General features: G+C 40.2%; 1 protein-coding gene across 1 annotated transcript in view; it reads left to right on the top strand.

The window, feature by feature from the left end:
- Positions 1 to 23,539, top strand: part of thsd7aa (thrombospondin, type I, domain containing 7Aa) — a 156,077-nt gene that overhangs the window by 46,544 nt on the left and 85,994 nt on the right. The window contains exons 2-3 of the mRNA XM_070984701.1: positions 13,655 to 14,861; positions 21,156 to 21,404. Of these exons, the coding sequence (XP_070840802.1) occupies positions 13,655 to 14,861; positions 21,156 to 21,404 (1,456 nt within the window). The remainder of the gene's footprint in view (positions 1 to 13,654; positions 14,862 to 21,155; positions 21,405 to 23,539) is intronic.

Genomic DNA, 23,539 nt, shown 5'->3' with positions numbered 1-23,539 from the left:
ATAAGGTCGGTGGCCACTCAAAGCATGATGGTTCTTCATATTTCCTCGCTGCTTCGGGACCATCCATCAGCACTGAAACACCTTTTTTTCCACTTCATGTTGGGGAGGGGAGATCAGCCTGCATTCACGTTGAGGCAGCTATTATTATTTTTTAGATTTCTACAGCAGCCAGACTAATTAATATTTCACAGTTCTTTAGTGTTGCTTATCATTTATCTCTGCAACTGCTGGTTGAAATGACAGATGAAAAAGTAGGATAATTTCATTTTAGAGAGGAACACTCTGGTACATTTTCAAACCTAATGTGCATTTTTTATTCACAGCGTATCTTTTCTTTTAACACTGTGATGAGGACAAACAGTCTCTGCCTGCCTCCGTTGCACAGCTGAAGAACAAAAAAGGAATTTGTAACATCTGGGGGCTGGTGGTTTTTAGGGTGGGGGTGTGAGGGGAGGAGAACGGGTTGGATGGGAGCTGGGCTGGCAGTTGCTATCATGAGAGGAAACAAACAGGGAGTGATTGTTTTCAGCACAGCTCAAACTGTCACAGCAGGCATGGTCAGTGGGTGTGTTAATGGCAAGCAGGCCTGGAGAGCAAGGTTTGAGTGATAGCTGGAGCCTGAAATGGGACATCATTACATGTACTAATCACTGTGTAGCTATTTTTGCGGCTGTTTGGCTTGATCTAACTTGAACCAGGTATGATTAGCAGCATGTTACTGTGCCAATCCCCTGTAACCTTTAACCAAGGAATTGACCATTTATAGCAGTTGGTTATACAGTTCAACTGTTCAAACAATCTGAACAGCAACAAGCAATGATTATGCTGTTAGAACTAATTGGCCTGTTATTAAAACATACTTAAACTTAAAATCTTTGTCAGTGCAACAACACCCAAAGTATGAAACATAGCACAGAGATTGGGGTGGTGGGGGGAGCTGTTGCAGCAAACAGTGTTGGCATGGCATCAGTAGAGTAACAGTGAGAAGTATCAGTTATAATGGTCATGATGTACTAATAGTCAGCTGGTAGCCAAGCTGCCGATGAAAGAGCCAGTGATTGTACAACCCAAATTCCAAAAGAGCTGACATAATGTGTGAAACGTAAATAAAAATAGAATGCAGTCATTTGCAAACATGTGTTTATCCAGTTTTAAGTGTTTAAGTGTTTAAGAGTCCATGTAATAACATCCTTTATATAATCATATGTTCACAAAGTGGTGAACCTTGCCCAGTGAGTCTCTCCAGGATGCCCCGTTCATACCCAATCATGACACTATCACCTGTTCCAAATTAACTAACTTGTTTGAAAGCTCAAATTCAGAATAAGCATACATTTACAAAAATCAAAGAAGTTGATGAGGTAAAACATTAAAAATTGAATATTCAATTTCAATTCAATTTTATTTGTATAGCGCCAAATCACAACAGAAGTTGTCTCAGGACACTTTCCATATAGAGCTGGTACAGACCAAGCTCTTTTATCTACAAAGAAACCAACAGTTCCCCCATGAGCAAGCACTTGGCGACAGTGGCGAGGAAAAACTTCCTTTTAACAGGCAGAAACCTCGAGCAGAACCAGACTCTGGGTGGGCGGCCATCTGCCTCGACCGGTTGGGTGAGAGAGGAAGAGGGAGAGTGAGTGAGACAGACAGACAGACAGACAGACAGACAGACAGACAGACAGACAGACAGACAGAAATGCAGTCAGAGAGAGAGAGAGAGAGACAGAGAGACAGACATGCTCATGGTCCAGGACAAGCCTGAGCCAGCCCTAACTATAAGCTTTATCAAAAAGGAAAGTTTTAAGCCTACTCTTAAATGTAGAGACAGTGTCTGCCTCCCGGACAAAGACTGGAAGATGGTTCCACAGGAGAGGAGCTTGATAGCTAAATGCTCTGACTCCTGTTCTGCTTTTTGAGACTTTAGGAACCATAAGTAGACCTGCATTCTGGGAACGCAGTGTTCGAGTAGGGCAATAAGGTACTATGAGCTCTTTAAGATAAGAAGGTGCCTGGCCATTTATGGCTTTGTAAGTGAGGAGGAGAATTTTAAACTCTATTCTAAACTTTACAGGGAGCCAGTGCAAAGTGGCGAGTATTGGAGAAATATGATCTCGCTTCCTGGTTTTTGTCAGAACACGTGCTGCAGCGTTCTGGAGCAACTGGAGAATATTCAGCAACGAATTTGGGCAGCCTGATAGTAAAGAATTGCAATAATCCAGCCTGGAAGTTACGAATGCATGGACTAGTTTTTCTGCATCATTTTGAGACAAAATATGCCTGATTTTTGCGATATTACGTAGGTGAAAAAAGGCAGTCCTTGAAATTTGTTTAACGTGGGAGTGAAAGGACATGTCTAGGTCAAAGATAACTCCCAGATTCTTTACAGTGGTGCTGGAGGCCAGCGCAATGCCATCCATAACTGCTATGTCATCAGAAAGTGACTTTCTAAGATGTTTAGGGCCTACTACTATAACTTCAGTTTTGTCCGAGTTTAGCATCAGAAAATTGCAGGTCATCCAGGTCTTTATGTCATGAAGACATGCTTGTAGTCTAGTTAACTGACTGGTTTCTTCCGGCTTCATTGATAAATATAGCTGGGTATCATCTGCATAGCAATGAAAATTTAGTGAGTTGAGTGCTTCCTGATAATCTTACCTAAAGGAAGCATATATAAGGTGAAAAGAATTGGTCCAAGCACAGAACCCTGCGGAACTCCATAGCTGACTTTAGTGAGCACAGAGGAGTCATCATTAATGCGTACAAACTGAGAGCGATCTGACAGGTAGGATTTAAACCAGCTTAGCGCAGTTCCCTTAATGCCAATGAAGTGTTCCAGTGTCTGCAATAGGATGCCATGGTCAATGGTGTCAAATGCAGCACTAAGATCCAATAAGACTAGTACAGAGACAAATCCTTTATCAGATGCAATTAGAAGGTCATTTGTAACTTTAACCAGTGTTGTCTCTGTGCTATGATGCACTCTAAATCCTGACTGGAAATCCTCGAATAAACTATTATTGTTTAGAAAGTCGCACAGCTGATTGGCAACTGCTTTCTCAAGAGTTTTTGAGAGAAAGGGAAGGTTGGATATCGGTCTATAGTTGACTAAAACCCCTAATATATATGGGTAAAGGTAATATATTGCCTTTGTACTATTTTCAGTTGAGTACGTGTTAAAAAGGATTTGCAAGTTCTTAGATTCTGTTTTATTTGTTTTGCTCTGATTACCTTCTTACAGAATAAGAAGCATGGTGCTTTTGGCTATCTCTGTCTGTCACATGACCTCCCCCCCCCCCCCCCCACCAGACTATAGATGGTGTCAAGTGTGTAAACTCCACCCATGTCACATGCCATCTTTACATATACTCAAATCAAAATGTGCATACTGCAGTGGCACATGGAACGTTACCTCCATTCTCACTACAAGACTTTAGCTTTAACTATGGAAGGTTTGTCCTGGTGCTGGTGCCAGAGGAAAGGGTTAATCCTTTGGGAAGCATGAATGTGCTGAGTGTATTTTATGGCACTCTGGCCACTAGATGTTTTCTGCACAAAAGTGAAAAGGGCAAAGGTGGTCAGGGAAAAGCACAAGGGAACATTTCATGGAAATCTTGACAGTGGCTGTTGACGTATGATCCATCTGAGTGACATTACCATACTTGCACAATAAGCAGTTATGTGCATGTATATTATTATAACTGAGAGGGGTCTTCTAATCAGGTGTACGAGCAATTGTTAGACGTCTGCAGGATGAAGAGAATGTCATCCATTGAGATTACTGTAGATAATTGCAAAATGAATAACAAAAACTTTCATGTTTTCAAAAACACTTTCAGAAAATGTTAGAATTTTACACAAAAATTAGAATGCAATTCCTACAAGTGTACATAAAACTAAAAAACGTAATCTGACTAAATAGAGACACCATCATTTTCCAATTCATTTATTAAAAGTGAAAATAAATACGTATCAGTGGTGACTCTACAGCAGTATACCTTCAGCTGTTTGTTTGTAGCAGAATGATTTGTCCTTTACTCATATTCACTCAAACTCAGTTTTGGGACCTAGATTTTCACATTGGCTTAAAATTGTCTATATGTGGGTGCTTTTTGAGTTTTCAGCGGGGAATGTCTTGCTGGTGCTGTTTAGTTGTATATAGTGTACACTTAATTCTCAGTACATTTCTAACTGATAGATACATATGCCTGCTTCCTACTTTAAAGTATTTGCAAATGTAATCACTCCCACAGGTGAACTTCATTATCTCCTTCTTCTTCTTTATTGCTCTTTTTTTGCCAATGACATTTTAAAGGTCAGACCGAGCCAAAGAAATATTATAATCTTGGCAGGACAGTGTACATAGTAGCAAGTGTAGGATTAATTCTAAGAGCTCCTGTGACTTCTACATCCAAGGAGACTGGAAGAGCTGTGATATTTTTAGATGAAGAATTTAATAGTTGTGAGTTTTGACCAAAGCTATTATTTTATTTTATTTTTTGCATGAATATACCTGCTATCAGCAGCTCGTGGTCATAAAAATGTCCCTGTTGAAATTAACCCCCGGCAAAGCAAAACAAACAAAGAAACAAAAACAGAATACAAGTCAGTACCATCTGTTCGTGTTTTGCTTCAGGTCTCTGTTAGAATATCCAGAGCCAAATGCTGCATTAAACAAGCAGCACGGTCTGCTCTGTACTGCTGTAGTGAAGCTGTTTTCCTTGTAGCAGCATGACATCCTAAATGAGCCGTGTAATGTCCTTTCCTGAAAGGGATGGCTTCACTATTCTGACAAGCCTTATGAAAGATGCATGACGACGGGTTTGTTTGAGCCTCTGGTGCTTCCACATACCTTTATCTAATAAACCAGGCAAATTGTATCTGTGTTATTATTCTCACAATGCTTTTAGGTTACAAACTAAATATTGTTTCAACACCAAGTATTGTCTTTGGATTAGTGTCCACTGCTTTTGCAGATATACTGTAATGCTTCATACAGCCCTCATCATGTGAGGTCTGGGTCTTACAAATCGACCAAAGCCAGTCATATTGTGCAGCTGTGTTTGGAAGGCTGATACTGTGCAATCATGTAGAGACAGATCTGTTTTCAAGCCATACCTTCCATCAAACCAGTAGGGGGTCTTTGGTGACCCTGGGACAGACACAGACCACTGCCATGCCATTCCACACCAGCTTGTCCTTTGATCATGCTGTTTGCAGATCAAACACCAGAGGCACTCAGCCAGACTCAAAATACAGCTAACCTGAAAGCAGTTCATTCTGAAACTAACAGGGATGGTGGTGAAGATCAGAGCACACAGATAGTCATAATATGAAACACTGGTCGTTCTACAATAATGTGGTTAAAGCTAAAGATTGGATTTTATATAGACCTAAAACCTGGTGAAACCCATCATTGTTGAGATCGATCAATGAACAGCTAAATAATTCAGCACCTGTTCCAGTTAGGCATACCCTGACCAACGCTGAAATGCATTGTCTGTCCTTCAATCACAATGTGATAATCAAGCAGTATCCAAGACAATGTGCATGATGCAGTCATGAGCAAAAAAAAACAAACAAAAAAAACAACAAAGAAACTGATGATGAAATCAACAAAATGGGAGTGCAAGAAAGGTTGAGCTGTCATACTGAATGCATGAGAGTGGGAGAAAGAATGGTAAAGAATAACACAGAGACAGAGAAGCCAGAGATAGATGATAAGTGAGTTAGCTTGTAAGTCTGCAGTGATATCAGTAACAGATTGCTTTCCCTTGAGCCTGTAGGGCTTGACAGTCCTGATGTTGTGAAAGCTGCCAGGAAGATCTCTGCAATGCACACAGAGAAGCACCACCATTTAGGACCATTAGATATGGGGCCTTGAGATGGTATACTGTAATTTTCTTGTTCAGCATGGTACATGCACTAGTGCAGTGCCCCTTCAAAATGTGCCTTTGCGGAACAGGCCTAGTGCTTGGCCTCTGGTTTTGCTGCTTGCAGTGTTCTTGAGAACCACTCATCTACACAACTTCACACTTGATGCTGCGAGTGTACTGCAGTGCATCTGCATTGACAAAGCTGCATCCGCTAGCAATGCTCGAGTATACACATCATTTATTTGCAAAAGGTCATGTGAACATCCGTTCTTGAATGTACTGTTGTGAGTGACAGAGAACAAGCTCTACCCAACATGCCATTCAGTCCCCTCTCAATACACTATACTGTGAGTACCTCTGGCAGTAGTAAAGCACTAGCAATAAATTTGTTATGTGGATGTCAAGAGCTTGCACTCAACACTGCACTTTGGGTCCTCAGCAATATGCCTGCCAAGAGTGAAGCTGATCTGATGAATGTTTTTAAAAAGCAAAAGACAAGCACTTCAGTTGCCTTGGATTTACCCCAAGTTAACAAGCAAGAAGCCCTAGCTCAGATCTGATCTGAACATTATGGATCGGCTCTCTGGGTGACACAAAGAAACTGATGCATGCTTTTATATTGAGCAAGCTGAACAATTGTAATGGTCTCCTATCTGGTCTACCCAACAAAGTTATAAATCCACTACAGCTTTTTGAGGTTTTAAAGTCCTTACATTGGTTGCCTGTCTGTTTCTGTATTGATTTTGAAATAGTCTTACTTATTTTTAAAGCACTTCATATTCTTGCACTGGCATACAAGTCTCCTATGCTTACAGTGTATAAACCAATATGGCCCCTCGGGTCCTCTGCTACAAGTCTGTTAGTTATACCAAAGTGCTGCACTCTTTGTCTTAATCTGAGTTATTATTTTTTTTAATCCAGTTTTATTACAATCTACTGTCTTATTATCAGCTTGTCAGTCACTTCTGAAGTACTCTGAACTCCACTAACCTGCATGAAAGGTGCTATACAAAAATAAAGTTTGTTTGTTTGATTGATTGATTGACATGTAAGCAGATCAGCAGAACAGAATACAAGCAGAACAGATAGAGACTTCAAAGTTGCTTACTGCTGACTTCCATTGACATTGTACTCATGTCTATATATAAAGGAAGCTATATAATTTGTCTGGGAAGCTTCAGAACCTGTGCTTTGATCCAAAAAGTGTGATAATATGGTAAGAATTTGTGATGCTAGCGTAGTTAACCTCCATGTGACGTTTAAGTCACCAAAAAATCTTTAGCTCAATCTTTTATGAAGGTCTAAACTCTCATGGCTGTACCCTGCCTTCAGCAGGTAGTATTTTCTGTCCTGGCCACAACCTTCATCACATATCACATACCATATATAAGCTGTCCATCAGATGCGTAGGACTCACCAGTTTTCAGTTGCTCCTTCAAAGGTATACAGTGTGTTTGTTCTCCTATGGTTTAGTCTCTCGTGGCTATTGTGGGTTTGCTCCAGAACCCACATTACCAGATATTCTTTACTGAGCATGGGTACCATCTAAAGCCTACAGGCATTTACACACTAAGCTATATGAATTCATCTACGAGATACTTGCACAAACCAAACTGATGGCGGCGTGTTTGACTTGCACACAGAGTGTAATCTAAAAAAGTTGGCATCAAAGCTTTCCATCATGCAAACTAAGAACAAATCAAGCTGAACTTTCTCTAACCGTTATTTTGGTTTGACCTAACTTTAAAAGATGTGGAGGTGGGGATTGTTCAAAAACTGATGATGGTGTAAATTAAAATAAGGAAACATACACACACACTTTATTTGTACCATAGGTGCAAAATTAGAGAAATTCATAAATATGTGGAAAACAAATAGATTTCAACTTAATTTGAAATTTCAACTTACTAGCTTTTTCTGAAGCAGACATGGTCTTCATCAGTGAGTGGAGTTTGGTCACATGTTAAGAAAATGGATTTGGATTTTCATTTTTTATGTTAATAATTCAATTTTCTGTTCAAGTCAAAAGTAAAAGACAGTAAGATGTTAAAGGTTTTACATTTTTAGAAAAGGCAGCTTGCTTGACTGTGACTCAGTGATGCTGTTAACATGCGTGATCCAAAAGCAAGTCAGTGAGTCAGTTTTAGGAACACTGTAAGACAATGTAAAATATAAAAGAAAAGATTCAATCACTTGTTGGGTGTTTGTCTGAGGCCTTTTATTTGATTTACAAATGGAAAAAGAATTCTTAATTTCACTGTGTTTTGGAAATATTGTGTCTGTATGAGGGCAGCCAGTAGTTAATGGTAAATCTCTGACCTTTTCACAGACTCTTTATCATAGACATGTGTTCAGCATATGAATACAGATTGACTGCCTGCTGCTGCTCTCTCTTCTCTCTCCTTTCTATCCAAAAGCCACTGGTGGGATGCACGTCTCACACTGGTTTCCATTATCCCTGTAAATGCCAATGCCAATCTTCTGTTTGGCACCTTGGGAAAAGTAGCAGGGAGATCAGGTGGGAGGTCTGGGGGTTGCCGGGTAGGATGCGTCCAAAAAGAACCATCCTATTATGTGGTGTGTGTGTGTGTGTGTGTGTGTGTGTGTGTGTGTGTGTGTGTGTGTGTGTGTAAGTAATTTAACACAGATCACAATTTTCTTGCGCTGAATAGCTACAGAGGAGATAAGCCTGTTGAGAAACAACTACAAAAATGTTTTTTTGTCCTTCCCTGTGGCCTGACGGCTATTAAGTAGACTTATCTCTGAATAGTGGATATTAAAGAAGTGTGTTGCAGCCAGAAGGACATCACTTACTTCCTTCATAGAAAACCTTAATGTGTACCCATCTGCTGAACAACCAACTCATAAAATAAAAACCTAGAAAGATGAAAACAGAATTGTTTTGTGAAAGTCAGGGGGTCAGTATTTGAATTATGACTCTAAACTCTAGAGGGCAAGTCGAAGCCTTTTTGAAGCCCAACAGCAGTATCATTTTATTTGAATTTAGATGACACTAAATGCCTTGGCTTAACTACGCTAACTGTATTGCTAACCCAAATGTATCTTTAGTATGGGAGTCAGAATCTAAAGAGTGTGGAGGGTTGTGACTTTTTTTTAAGGCTTTCTGAAAAGAAATGACTAACCAAGGTGTTTATCAGCTGTAATGTAACCAACAGAAGTAATCTAGTGCTGCCACCAAGGCAAAGCCAAGCATATTATTATGTTAACTTGTTACAGGATATGTAAAATCTATATATATATATAAACAGGTCTGGTTTACTCTCTTTCTTTTTTTTTAACATCACCTGTAGCAAGTTAGTTAGTTGTAGTTGTAGTTTTAAAACCAGTCAGGCAGAAACAACCAACTTATGAAGAGAACATCAATTAGCTAGCAACAACAGTCGTAAAAATGTGCCATCCACATGTGACATTTTAGGCTAGAAATGAGAGTCTAAAATCCAGGATCCATAAGTTCAAAAATCAATTCAAAATCTTGCATGGTCAACCTGGCGTAGCAACAGTGAAAGAAAGAAAAAAAAAAGGGATGGGGCTTAGTGAAGGATCATTTGTTTGATCTGGGAAAGAGCAACAGAAAAGTGGGCTGCTGAGAGTGTGATCGATGCCAGTGAGTACTTCATAGCAGCAGAGCTCCCTTGCTGTTGATGTTAATGTCTAAGAATTTCCCTTTCATTTCATTTCATTCCATGTGCCCTGAAAACACTGCCTCTTATTTGAGGTTCGAAGTCATGTTTATACCTCATATGGCACTTATATGACATAAATGTTACTGGGGAAAAAAAAAAACTGCTGATGATGTTACCCTCGCTTTAGTAATTTTTGCAGCAATTTAACATTAACTTCTTGCTATTTATTTTTTATTTTTTCATTAAGGTCATAGCCTAGTCAGCATAGGCATTAGCCTCAATTAAAATTACTCCATGGCAATAATGATAATTTTGACAAAAAAACCCCAAAACATATTATTCCACTTCCGACCTTGTAGTTACATCATCATGTAAATAGTCTAAATGAGCTTGGTATATTGTGTATAGTTTGTTTGTAGTGGTTTGTTCACAAGTGAAACCAGATACATGGTGTACAACTGTCCTCTATAGTTTTTTTAATATGTTTTTTTTAAATATTGGAAATCTTATTATAAGTAGATGCCTGATGTCAGTGCTTTTTTAATTATGTAATTGCAGTCTGAACAATGTGCAGTTAAAGAAAGTAAAAAAGTAATAAAGAAAAATCAACCAGAAACATACTCCTTTATTTGCAGTGAACAGAAACCTGACTCCTCATAATGTCTTTGTCCCTCAACAGTATAATAATGGCATTGCTGATGGGTGTTTGTAGTATAAGAATGGAGGTGGAGCATGATTAGATGTGTGACATGCCTCCTGGAGTTTCAGCCTTGTTGGCACAGTGCCCTCCATGCCTCCTGGCTCTTCTCAGTGGGTGATTGGCAATGTAGGCCAGCATGAGTACAACTACCCTTCTTTAGCTTCTAAGCTCACCATCGGCCCAGTTATAACCGTGTCATTCAGTGGCACGTTCATAAATTATGGTGAACACCTGCGTGGAGCTGAGACAATACTGCCTGCCAGGGAGCTAATATTTTACGGTTATAAACATGCTGGCCTCTTTAGAAAGCTGGATATGGATGAAAACCCCTACCCAGATGGCTGCTTAGCCTTGCAGCATGTAGCCTTTTGTCTATATTCTTAATTACAAAATCAATTTATGGTTGTTTTTCATTACTGAGCTCTCCATCTCATCACTGACACAGTATGTTATATTAAATGTTACATTAAATGACTGGTGTGCCTTCCCGTGGTGTATCTCCTCATATCCAGCCAAAGAGGATAATAGCAGTCAGTGACTGCAGCTGTCTCTTGTGTCTGGGACAATTTCTTGCTACCTCTATTGATCTGTATTGATTCAGACCCTCTCCCTGCAGCTGTTAGCTAATTCAGCCTGCTGGTTCTTCTGTTGACATTTTCATTGCAGGATCTCAGCTTTATTGAGTGAAGCTATAAAGCACTGTTTAATACAGCCTATGACTCTGACCACAATAAATTACTGTATTGTCTAGTTATAGACTGCTCAGATTTTTATTTTTTTATTTTCTTTCCATGGTTACTCTCCCTTGGAGTTTTTTGCAGACAGTCTGACAAATCACTTGATTTCATATAAATTTGCATTGCAATTGAGGTTTTAATTAAATTCTACTTTTAAACAACTCTAGCAGCAGTCAATGAGTTTGGTCGATGGATTCATTCAAGTGATTGCTGTAAAAGTTTTTATAGACCTTCGAGATCATGTGAGGATGAAAACTGTTGAATTTGTTGATCCTCTGACTTCTCCTCTAGCACCACCATGGATACCTTGACAACTATTGGACAGATTGATATGGAATTAAGTGCAGATGGTCAAGATTCCCAAAGGACAAATCCTAATGACTCTGGTCATCTCCCAAAGTGCTATCTCACATTACCAATACATCAGTTTTTACATTAAATCTACAAAAAATCTCAAACTCCACTTCAACAAAAGTGTAAATAAGTTTTGCCACAAAGTACAGACAATCATCTTCCCAGAGGATGTATCCTTCGGACTTAAATGATCCTGTGACTTCCTGTGACAGTATATTCAATTTAGCACTTAATAATATCAGTGAAAATTCAAATACATATATATAAGTTACAACTTTTATATGCAGTCAAGTCCAGGGTTTCAATTTCACATAATATAAGGATGTTGATTTAAAGTCTCAAATCTGTGTGCAGCTTTCAGGGATCTATTCATATGGCACCAGCTTGGTGAGCAGGAAGAGCTAAATGGAGCAGCCTTCTTGAAATATTTCTAGAATTTAAGTTTTTTATTTACCACTTTTATATGCAGTAGAGCAGTGATGCTGCTGAATATAAAACTGTCATATTATGTGCATTGTTTTTGGAAATATGACTCATGATTTACAGTCTCTCAAAGTGTATGACTGAACTTTTTCCCATGGTCTAGGTATTAAACAAAGCAAACAACATTTTCAATAAATCCTAATAGTAAATTGGAATATTGTGCAATCGTAATTTCAGTAAATATTGAATCGGTACCCAAGCTGTGACAGTACTGAATCAGGAGATACACATATCGTCCCAGAGCCGACAGCCCTGGTGTTTTCACTGCAGAGCTTGTTAGCTGATGGAAACAAATGACCCACTTCTGCTCTGTGATTAGAATGCCTTTGATTAGCCAGGGTTTGTCTCCATACAACGACATCATGAAGAGACTGTACATGACTAAACCAGTGCAGCAACATTCTTGATGTTTGTATCAAGACATCATAGGCAGCAAGCAGGCTGACCTGTTTGTGGACGATCAATGGGAGGATTTGGAATATGATTTGAGGGTTTAACTTTGAATCATCAACCTTTACCTAATTTAAAATCATGCTTTATATTAACGTTTCCTATAATCTCTGATCTAGCGGCTAGAAACATCATTAATGTGTGAGTGATGCTTTAAAGGTTTGCAGCATTGTAGCCTCAGACAAGGCTAATCAAGGCTATAGGCAGTGCCATTCCTCACAGCAGCTAATTTTTATGTTGCTGCTGTATTGATTTAGTCTTCAGCTGCTTTGGTTCTGCATCTCATGATCCCTTAAAAGCAGTTTTATGGTAAAAGTCAATGTTCACTCAGAACTACAGTTTAATTTCATCCTCATAAATCTAGTGGAAGCGCAATCACACTATTGAAAGAGAGTGATTTAAGAGTAAGTGTGTTTTTGTCAGGACATTATTATTGCAAGCGGAAGCCCATCAGTTTCACATACACAGTGTGGAAAGTTAGTAGTGCTGTCTTTAGAAGCATAAACAATATCCATTCGTTGTGAAAAATCTTGTTTTGATGGGCTTTTTGTCATCACTTGGCACTGAGTGGAACTAAATTGTCTCCACTGGAATCGTTTGTGAAAGGCTGACCGTGAAACATCGACATTCTTCATATTTTCATATTCATCCACTCTTGATAACCTTTTTGATGGAAAGCTAAAAGATAGAAAATATGCATCTTCAAGATTAACCAGTTCAGTTTGGCTATGACTGTCATATATTCATATATTTATATATTTATATCATATATTTCATATAGTTCTTCCCACTGAGTACTCCTACGAGAGCAGCTGCTCTGTTCAAGGGCTGTCAACAGTAGCTGTTAAAGAACAATTCTGGTTAATTACACTTTAGGTCTTACTTTTGCAGGCTATTTGCTACAATAACATTGCACTCACCAAAATAATTGCTTAGATCTGTGTACATGGGGATGTCTATTATATCAAAGTCTGACAGGGCAGGGAACATCAGCAGTCAGACGGACTGCAAACAAGCCAAAAGTTGACTAAAGACTGACAGTGGGTGCACATAAAATGGTGATATATGCAGTCAGTCTGAAACTGAGATAGATGTTTACAACAAACAGTTTGGGTGATATGTTCACCTTTATGTTTCTTCCATAGAAGTTTGACTGTTTGTGGTCTGATTGTTTGCTCATTTTTGTTTGCTTTGTTTTAAACTTCATTTTAGTGACATTGCCTTTCTGATCATTTGACGTTCTGATCTGAGTTATTAATTTAGAGACTGCATGGTTCTTAAACACTGGAGTTAAATCCCTCAAGAGAGTTGGTACAAAGTAGTCGATAACATCCCTAAATTGAAACCATAATTCTATTTCAGTCTTAATTTGACCTTTCCCTGACCTCTATATTGTCTTACCCCTTACAGGTCCCTGGGGTCGTTGTATGGGCAGTGAGTGTGGACCTGGTGGCAGTCAGAGCAGGGCAGTATGGTGTGCCCACTCTGAAGGCTGGACCACCCTGCACACCAATTGTGACCAGACAGAACGGCCGGACAACCAGCAGAGCTGCTTCAGAGTGTGTGACTGGCACAAAGACCTGTATGACTGGCAGCTGGGTGCTTGGAACCAGTGTGTCCCAGTGTCGATGCGCAGTGCTGGCGTGCAGCGTCCTGCTGTGTGTACCCGGGGAGAGGAGGGCATCCAGACCCGCGAGGTGGGCTGCGTCCAGAAAGCAGATGGCGAACCTGCAGATGATGCTATCTGTGAATATTTTGAGCCTAAACCACGTCTAGAGCAGGCCTGTCTTATCCCATGTCCACGGGACTGTGTGGTATCTGAGTTCAGCGCATGGACTGTCTGTTCTAAAACATGTGGGATGGGTTTACAGAACCGCATCCGCTTCGTTCTTGCTCCTCCACTGTTTGGTGGGGCAGCCTGTCCAAACCTGACTGAGTTTCAGACATGCCAGCCAGGTACCTGTGAGGGAGAGGAGAGCCTCTACAGCCTCAAGGTGGGACCCTGGGGGCCCTGCTCTGTCCCAATGCCAAGGCAAGCCAGACAAGCTGACAAACCACCCAAAGAGAGTGACAAACCATCCAAGGAAAGTGATAAACTTTCCAAAGAGGGTGACAAACAGTCCAGAGAGGGCGAGAAAGTGCCCAAAGTTGGTGACAAACAAACCACAGAGGGTCTCAAACAGCCAAGTGAGGGCGACAAACAGTCAAAAGGAGGGGAGAAACAGACCAGAGATGGTGACAAACAGCACAAAGAAGGAGACAAAAGACCTAAGGAGGGAGATAAACTGTCCAAAGATAGTGACAAACCATCCAAACCCAACACAAAATTGGGCAGGGCACAGAGGAAACCAGACAGGCCATCCCGACAGGCAGACAGGCCCAAACGACAGAAAAAGGCTAAGAACAAAGAGAAAAGAGAGAAAATGAGAGAGAAAGTTCGAGAGAGGTTAAGGGAGAGGGGTAAGGTGAAGGATCCTGAGACCAGAGAACTCATCAAGAAGAAGAGGAACAGGAACCGTCAGAACCGCCCAGGCGGAAAGTTCTGGGAACTGCAGGTTGGCTACCAGACCAGAGAAGTGACCTGTGTGCATAAGAATGGGAATGTTGAGGCTCTGAGGTAAGAATGACTCAAATAGTTTCCTCCTGCATCATCCTACAACCTTTATTCATGTCTATGGTTTTATATACAATTAATGATGTGCTTCTATCATCACATAGGTCAAGTCTGGAAAATAGTTTGGTGTCAACAATTAGACTAGAAAAATGGCTATGCATACTTACTGTGGTAAAAAAAAAATTTTCATTTCAGGTTTATTTTAGAATTTGGATGAGGGTAGGATAAAGGTAAATTTTAAGGTTAGGGTTGCTGGGTTGAATGTAGGCAGTGGGTGGTCTGTGATTTCAATGCAGAATTTCTGACAAATCATTGATCTTCATCAAAATGAAAAAAAAATTGTGTTCTTTTTGGACGATTCCACACCTCAAGATTTATCTCTAGCACCAACGGCCAGTACCACTGAAGGAAGTTGTATTTATTGATGTATTAATCAAAAGATGTGGTGGTGGATGGGCATGTAGCTCCTCCAGCTTACATGCAGGACACTGCAATTAATATCCTGTCACAGACATGCAAATGTTTTTTTTTTTTCTTTTCTTTTTTGTTTAAAGCCTAAATCTATATTTGCCATGCACAGATGTCTTAGAAAGAAAGAATTTTAAAAATGTTGGCATTGAACATTAAAAACATTGTCATTAGATGACTCTGTGGCAAAACAGACATGAATAAATACGCTAAATGACTTAAGTGTCTTTTAAAAAATGTTTTATTTTTAGCTGCACTGCATTTTTTATATATGCATAAAGCCAACTTTATGAAAATGTTCCTTTTGGGTGCATGTTATTGCTCTTTGAAGGGCTGTGTTGTTTAGTTCGCTGACATATTTTCCCAGGTAGGGATGTGGCTTGTTTGTTGTGCACTGTCACAGTGCTGCATTTTCTAACTTAACACACTGTCTGTGGCACTCAGTAACTTCAAGTGTCAGGGCTCATAACAATGAATTATACTGTATGTGTTATGAAATGTTATAAGCCCTGATTTATCTCTGATTTCTGTCTTGAATCTAATATTTTATCAGAGCTAATTGATATTATTCAAAATTCTACATGAAGGCTCGAGTTTAATGACTGTGCCTGTGGTTCTTTTATTGTCATAATATGACATATACTTGCTTGTAATTCATAATGCCACAATGCAGGGCCTCAATGATAATGATGAAGATTGTAATGAAAATTGTTGTCAGTTTCAATTAGTCAATGTTCAACATCATTTTGAATATTCCACCTCCTCAGCGTACATGGAGCTTCCCCCAGCTCAATAACACTGCACACACTCATCAAATCTCCACTGTGAAATTCATCCTCAGATGTATAGTCTTTATACGTGTTTCTCTCCAGTGAGGTCAATGTCCATGTTGCGTCTGAGAGCCATGGTCTTTGTTAGGAGATGAATGGCCTCATTCTGTCTCACTGTGCTCGGCTGTAATAGAGGCCACAGAGCAGCTTCCGTTACATCCTGAGAAAATCAAGGCTCTTGTGACACATTTGCTTTTAATGCCCGGGAGAAGGTCAGAATTCATAAATCATTCAAACTTCAAGCAAAGACTGCTGATCATAATCTAGTATTGACATAGAATATTATATTTGCATGATAGGCTTACACACAAGGATTGATATCTACTTATTATTTATCCAAACGAGAACCACATATTCATACAAATGTTTTAGCGCAGATGGCTGAAAGCTTCAAAGAGGCTTAATTGATAGTGATAACTGCATTAATGTTGGCCAGAGCTCAGGATCAAGTTTATTTACAGTTGGAGCCATCACTATGGGAATTTTTTATTTTATCTGGTGGCTAAAACTGCTAATTATCCCCAGGGGTCCAGGCTTTAAAATGATGATAAACTGCAAATTGCACTGTGCCTTTATCAAGTCTTTTAAAAGAAACACATACTGTAATTATTGGAAATATTTTTCAGGAATTTTAGATAAAGGTTACAAGGTTTTATAGTTTTGAGTCTATTTTTGGGAGTTCCTTCAACAAGCTGTCAAGTGAGGAGAATAAAAGTTATTCAGACAACTATTTCCATGCATCATTTTAAAAGTCTAGCTGTTTCTTATTGGAGGAGAAAATAGATTTTAAAAGCAGAGTTTTTGCTCCACTAACAACACCTGTCTGACACTGGATCAAATGCTCAATGTGGCCTTTGCTGACCTTTAGCTGTGACCATGTGAATTCTAACTTTGGTCTAGGCTAAAATTGGGCCTTATGCTAGAACAGTACATGGCTACATGACTTTGCTCTTCACGCCATCTCCTTGCAACACTCGACATTGGGTCTTTTAAACTTCCTTTACCATAATCCTTCTTAACCTTAATCAAGATGCTTTGAAGGGTTGTCTTGCAATGTAATGACAAATTCTGTGTTTTGTTGTGCCATTTGGATGATACTGATATTTGGGATATATATTCATGGTTCCCAGATATTATTCCCAAACCATCACCATCTATGTGTAATAATTATTTGATATATTAATCAATATTTTATTATAATTCATTATTGTTAGATGGGGCTGCACGGTGGCGCAGCAGGTAGTGCGCGTGCCTCACAGCAAGAAGGTTGCCGGTTCGATCCCCGGGTCAGGCGGGGCCTTTCTGTGTGAAGCTTGAATGCTCTTCCCGTGCATGCGTGGGCTCTCTCCGGGTACTCCGGCTTCCACCCACAGACCAAAAACATGCTCATTAGGTTAATTGATGACTCTAAATTGTCCGTAGGTGTGAGTGTGAATGTTTGTTTGTCCTTACATGTGGCCCTGCAATCTGCTGGCGACCGGCTCAGGGTGTACCCCGCCCCCCGCCCATCGTAGCTGGGATAGGCCCCAGCCCCCCGCAACCCCGAAAGGGATAGGCGGCATAGATAATGGATGGATTCTTAGATGATAAGTTCTCAAACCTCAATGACAAAATAGGTTGTTCATTGTTGGCAAGAGAGAGGATGCCCTGGCCAAAAAACTACAGTACCTACCCTGACTGCCTCCTAGGGCTGGGCAGTATATAGGTGTATATTATGATATTAATTTTTAATGTATCGCCACATCGGCGTATGTGATTACACAACGTTAGGAACGCTGTTTCAGACGGGACCGTTTTTAATGTTGCGCTTCTACACACTCATGGTGCGGGGCGTGTTGAGGGTAAACTGTACTGCGCTGGTGTTACGCTACGGTGAAGACGGATGGGACAGACATTGAAAGTTCCGAAATCTAAACTGCACAACTAGTAGAACACGACGAAACAGAAGAACTGAGCAAAAGAGCAAGTGTCGTCGGGAAGTTGTCGCTGGAGGCAGCAACGAGCAATTTGCTCCACCACATTAGCCAAGCATGTCTTGGACAATCTAGAATGTTAAGATCAGCGCCCTCCACATCAGCAAGTACCATGGGATTGAGATTACAAACTCTACCACTATCCACCTAGCCACAGACACGGTCCCGCTTAACACTGCAGAAAAAGAAGGCTTCAGCCAGATGATCAAGACAGTGGATCCCGGGTGTGAAATATCGAGCAGAAAATACTTCAGCCAAGTTGCAATCCCCAACTTGTACCAAACCTCTTAAACACGAACGCTGCCTGTACAGGGGGCAGCGTGAGATGCGTGCAGTTCAGATGATCAATGCTCACGCCGGGAAGCAACAATCCTAACTTGTAGCATACCAGAATGACGGGGAAACTCTTCTAAAAGCCTCTACCAAGCATTGCCACCCAAGCGAAACAAAATTCATACAGCAATAAATTATATGCGCATGTAACAGAAAAATGAAAATAGCGTATGTCCACTTTAGAGCGTCTGCTCATTTCACCACTTTTTGCCTACCACACAAGCCTGATATCATATGAAAGCAGAGAGTCTGCTGATCACGAAGATGTCTGCCTCCTCACTGTCCAACGAAAACTCGGCGAGCTAGCAGCCAAAGAGTAGCAGAAAAAAACGTCGCTAAATCATAAAGTATGTCTTACCTTTTCTGTTTTGTGGTCAAAAGTTATATTCCAGCCCGAAAGAACGCTGCTAATGTCTCCTCTTATGACTCTGTGTTAGTTTGAGATCAGTCACTAAGGTCCTTGTTGTTTACATAAAGTCAGAGTCAATTCTCTTGACTCTGACTGGTTGATAGAGGTGTCGATCATCCAATTTGACCAATGGGTTTCTGAGCTATTGACCGGTGTAACTGCGCAGTTAGTTTCACGGCTCGTAGTTACACATGAATGGGCAGAGCGCTCACGGAGGACCCTGCTGACCAGCCCGGTGTTATTTTACTGTTTTCTTTGTATTTCATGAAGGATAATAACAATAGGAAGCAGAAAAAAGGATGAAAAAGTGTTTTCAATGGAGGAGTTTCTCCATATGCTTGGATGAGATAACGGCACTGTGCCCAGATGCGCCAAAATGAGCGCCAGGACATACCTGTTAAAACATCGGTCTTCCAGATGAAAGAAAAAAACAAACAATCAAGCAAACAAAAAAACGTTATATGCTGTGAAAGCGTTATAATTTTGAAAAACACAGTGAAATACATGTTTTGTCATGCCGCCCAACACTACTGCGTCAACCCTAATGCTTGTAAAGCTTCTAAGAGTGAGCAGACAATAGCTACACTACCATGATGCAGGTCATTCTGAGGGTTGCTCTGAAAGGCCTTCCTCTGAAGTTGTTGGTTTATGTCCAACAATTTTTGTAACCTTATGTAGTGATTGGTCAGGTGTTCAGATGTATAAAAGTAGGCAGATTTTGCTGTTATTGTACTGATGAAGACTGTCTTTTTTTAAAACAAAAAACTATTAATTCAGACTCGAGGAATATGGTCAGCATGATATTCATTTTGATTTGTATATTGTGGGGTGTAATAAAATTGTAACCTCTATGGGCAACTCTAGCAGTAGATTTAGCATCTGTAGATTTAAAGTCTTCTTTAATGGTTAATTTTAAAGCAGCTATCGATTTGTTTTGGTTTAGCCTGACTGGTGAAATCAATTGCTGACAGCAACAACAGTTGTGAATATTTGGGTGGAAAATATAGTCAAAACTACATCGAAGTCAACAAACAAACTGTTATTACATCAAAGTGTTACATTTCCGTATCTGTTAAGCTTCACCGTGCCGTGATCATATCAGTGTGTAGGTTCAGCTGCTCTGGCTTTACCATGGAAGGGTTTACAGAAAGAACCCCGGTGGTTGCAGGAGAATTTTGATAAATGCCTGAAAAACAAAACAAACAAAAAAGAGAGTTTGTCACAAAGTTTTAGAAGGCCTCCAGAAGTTGAGGGGAGCTCACGGAAAATGGAAGCATTGAGACTAAAGAGGAAGAGTAGCAGAAAAGGGAAGCAGTGTGTCATTATCCCAGATGGCCTACAGCCTCTACAAAACACCGAGAGAAAACACAGTGTCTTTCAACTCCACAGCAATCCCATCATCAAACAAAGCCACGGTGCTGTGAAGCAGCCGCTGAAAATGCGGATAACAAATTGTTTGGGTTTTTGTAATGAACGACTTTCAAAGGCCATTTATCACACTGGCTGACTCAGACAAAGCAAAGCTGTAGGGTGTACAGCAGTGTTACGCCAGTCTTTTACATCTGTGTAATGCCTACATTACAGTCACTTTGTTTGGTTCTTAATAATCCACTCAATGAATGTGTATGCATTTCAGTCAGGACAAACTTACATGATGAAGTGCCATTAAATTTATTGCGAAAATAAGGAATAGACTTTAATGCTTAGACCTTGGCAGGAAGTGGGAATTAGGTGTTTGCAGTATGAGGAGAACTCCCCCAACATACTAGACACTGGTGGAGGTGATGAGGAATGAAGCTCGAGATTGGGACCGCTTGATGAGAGGGAAACTTCTGACTTCAGTTTGACTGGAGATGGCCAGGCATCATTAGCTGAGGGGGTGAAGGGCTGGACGCAGGTCACAACATTGCCTTGGTACTGATAATACATCTGATTGACAGCAGAGAGGAACGGCACATTTAAATATGTTAACTGCTGTTGTTGTATGGCTTTCTGTGGACCATGAGATGTCAATAAGATGCTTATTTTTACAACTGATGTGCGTATGCCAAAATTGCATGATTATAATACTTAAAATGATCGTCTTTAAGACTATCAATATATCAAACCCAAGCCTTCCCTTAGAATAAATCAAGTTAAAGCTATCTTGTCTTTTAATCAGTGAAATAAAAAAACAAAACAGTTACATTAACCTGGAGAGGTTTTGTTAATCATTTTCGTATGACTTTTTTGAAATGAATAAAGTTTTGTCTTGTCCTGTGGTCTTTTGTTTTCTCATCTCCAGCCTGTGCTCTCAGGAGATGTTGCCAGTGACCTTCCAGGCCTGCGTCATGACCAAAGACTGCGATGTGACTGAATGGTCTGAATGGTCAGCTTGCTCCAAGGACTGCTATGACCCCAACGGTCCGAAGGGGCAGCGCACTCGCACCAGAAAAGCTAGCCAATTCCCAATTGGTGGAGGAGCAGATTGTCCAGAGCTGGAGGAGAAGGAGCCCTGCAGCCCCCAGGGAGATGGAGTGCCGCCCTGCATTGTGTAAGTACGGGACAAAATAGAAAGAGTTATCTGCTAGTTCATATGGGAAAAAGCCAGTGGACTTTAGAGGAGTTGACCCAAAGATCAACATTCCTGAAATGAGGGAAATATTGACAAAATAAACAACATTGCTCGATTCTACAGTCATAATGCTTTGTATTGAAAAGCAACATTTCCTATTAGAAACTATTTCAGGTTAACTCAGGAAAAATTGTAATAATTTTGGTGATCCCCATTTCATCATCAAGTAAAAATTTCCTGCAAAGCTAATGAAAAAGCTTTCGCTTTACTATCTGCCTGTCATGTTATTAGCATGCTAACATGCTAAATTATAATGGTGAACATATTAAATATAACCTCCACCAAATGCACCATGGAGCCTAATTTTTTTTGCACTGGGGAAAATAATCTACTCAGCATCTAACAAAAAGATACTGGCAGTTACATTAGCAAGTAACCTGAACAGCACAAAGCTTTTTTTTTCTGCATCTCTGAATTATGTTAATGGTGCAGGGTGAGAAAATAACAAATCATTACTGCCAAGGTCTGCAGGTTTAATAATCCCAGACAGAGTGAGGCTGGCTGGATGACATGGATGGGGTCAGTGGAAGGGCCTTGTTGGGTATGTGCGTTTGGGGAGACAGAGAGGAAATGGCTTGTGTCTGGCTCAGCCAGCAAGAATACATAAATAGAGCATCTGAAATGAAGCTGCTACGCCATCTGATTTCTTTCCAAAATGGTTTTCCACCCTGACACCCCCACCCTTGCAGGTACCTTGTATATTCCCTCTAAGTCAAGTTCATTAGCCACTGTAATTGGGGATCATACCCAGTGGTAAAGCTGGTGATTTCTGTATGCTACAACCCTGATGGGAAATGGACAGAAACAAAGCCCTAACACTGCTTCTGGGCTCGCTGCTGTTTTGCTAACCTCTGTGATTCAGTGTGGTCTCCCATTGAGGGTTTCTTTTAACGCTTTCATCTGAATAAGTCAAACACGTTACCTGGGTTTAGTATGTATATGTGAGAAAAAATTGTATCTCTCTTAATACAAATACCTGCTCCCTTTCTGCATTTTAATCAATTTAAGCAATTAGCGATTAGTTTATGACCTCTGAAAAAACTACAGCTCCCATTCATTTTTTTCAGCACCACGGTGGACATATTATGTCATCTGCTATTTCTTGCCACCATTTGCCTTTTCTGACTTGGTACTCCTCCCTTGAGGAAACGTCAAACAGGCAGGGGTACTGTTGTCACAGCTCAACAAACATTTCCTCTCTTTCGCTGTCCCACCTGACAGTGGTGGAGCCAGAAATTTTTCATTGGGGTGGCCAAGGTGAGACCATTACTCACATAGGGGTGGCAATAAGTTGATACCTGAAATATCTAGATGACTGTTTTCATTCATGATTGTTAATGTAGTTGTTTTTATTTATTAATTGTTTTAATGTGGCCTTATAACAGTAGGCCTGCCACCATTCCTATGAATTACATTGTTAACGGGAAATCTTCTCAAATGTAAATGTTAATAAACTTCTATCAGCTTGTTCCTACTGTCCTAGATTGATACATTAAATTTCTTCTTTTAGTGTCTTGTTTCCCCAAGAACAAAATCCATGTCAATCATGAAGTCATAAATAAATGTATACATTTATTTATCTGTAAAAGATACTATACATTAATCAACAAAAACAAAGAAATTCTCATGGAGCTCAGAACAAAAGCTATGAAATCCACTTTACTTTGGGCAGAGGTAAAATAGCAACACAAATGAATCCATATTTGCATTGTGCATGTGTCTGTGTGTGTGTGCCTGCGCTGGCTATGCATGTGTTTAAGGGGCACCAACATAAGCTGACATTCACCATTACACATTGGCAAATGATAATTGTAAGCCACAATCCTATGAAAGTTGTATTTTGTGGTTAGAGTGGGCAAAGCGATTCACAAAGTCATCCAAGTTTAGGGATTTTGCGCGGCTTGCCTCTACACTTAGTACACCCAAGTTGCTCAATCTGCTATCACCCACTGTGGATCTCAAATACGTCTTAATGAGTTTAAGTGCAGAGAAACTTCTCTCACATGAAGCTGTGCTCAGAGGGATTGTGACAGCAATTTTATACAGCCTGAACA

The sequence above is a fragment of the Chaetodon trifascialis genome, chromosome 17, assembly GCF_039877785.1.
Source record: "Chaetodon trifascialis isolate fChaTrf1 chromosome 17, fChaTrf1.hap1, whole genome shotgun sequence".
Taxonomy (NCBI): Eukaryota; Metazoa; Chordata; class Actinopteri; order Chaetodontiformes; family Chaetodontidae; genus Chaetodon; species Chaetodon trifascialis.
The sequence above is the reverse complement of the archived record's forward strand: the minus strand, read 5'-3'. Positions and strand labels throughout refer to the sequence as shown.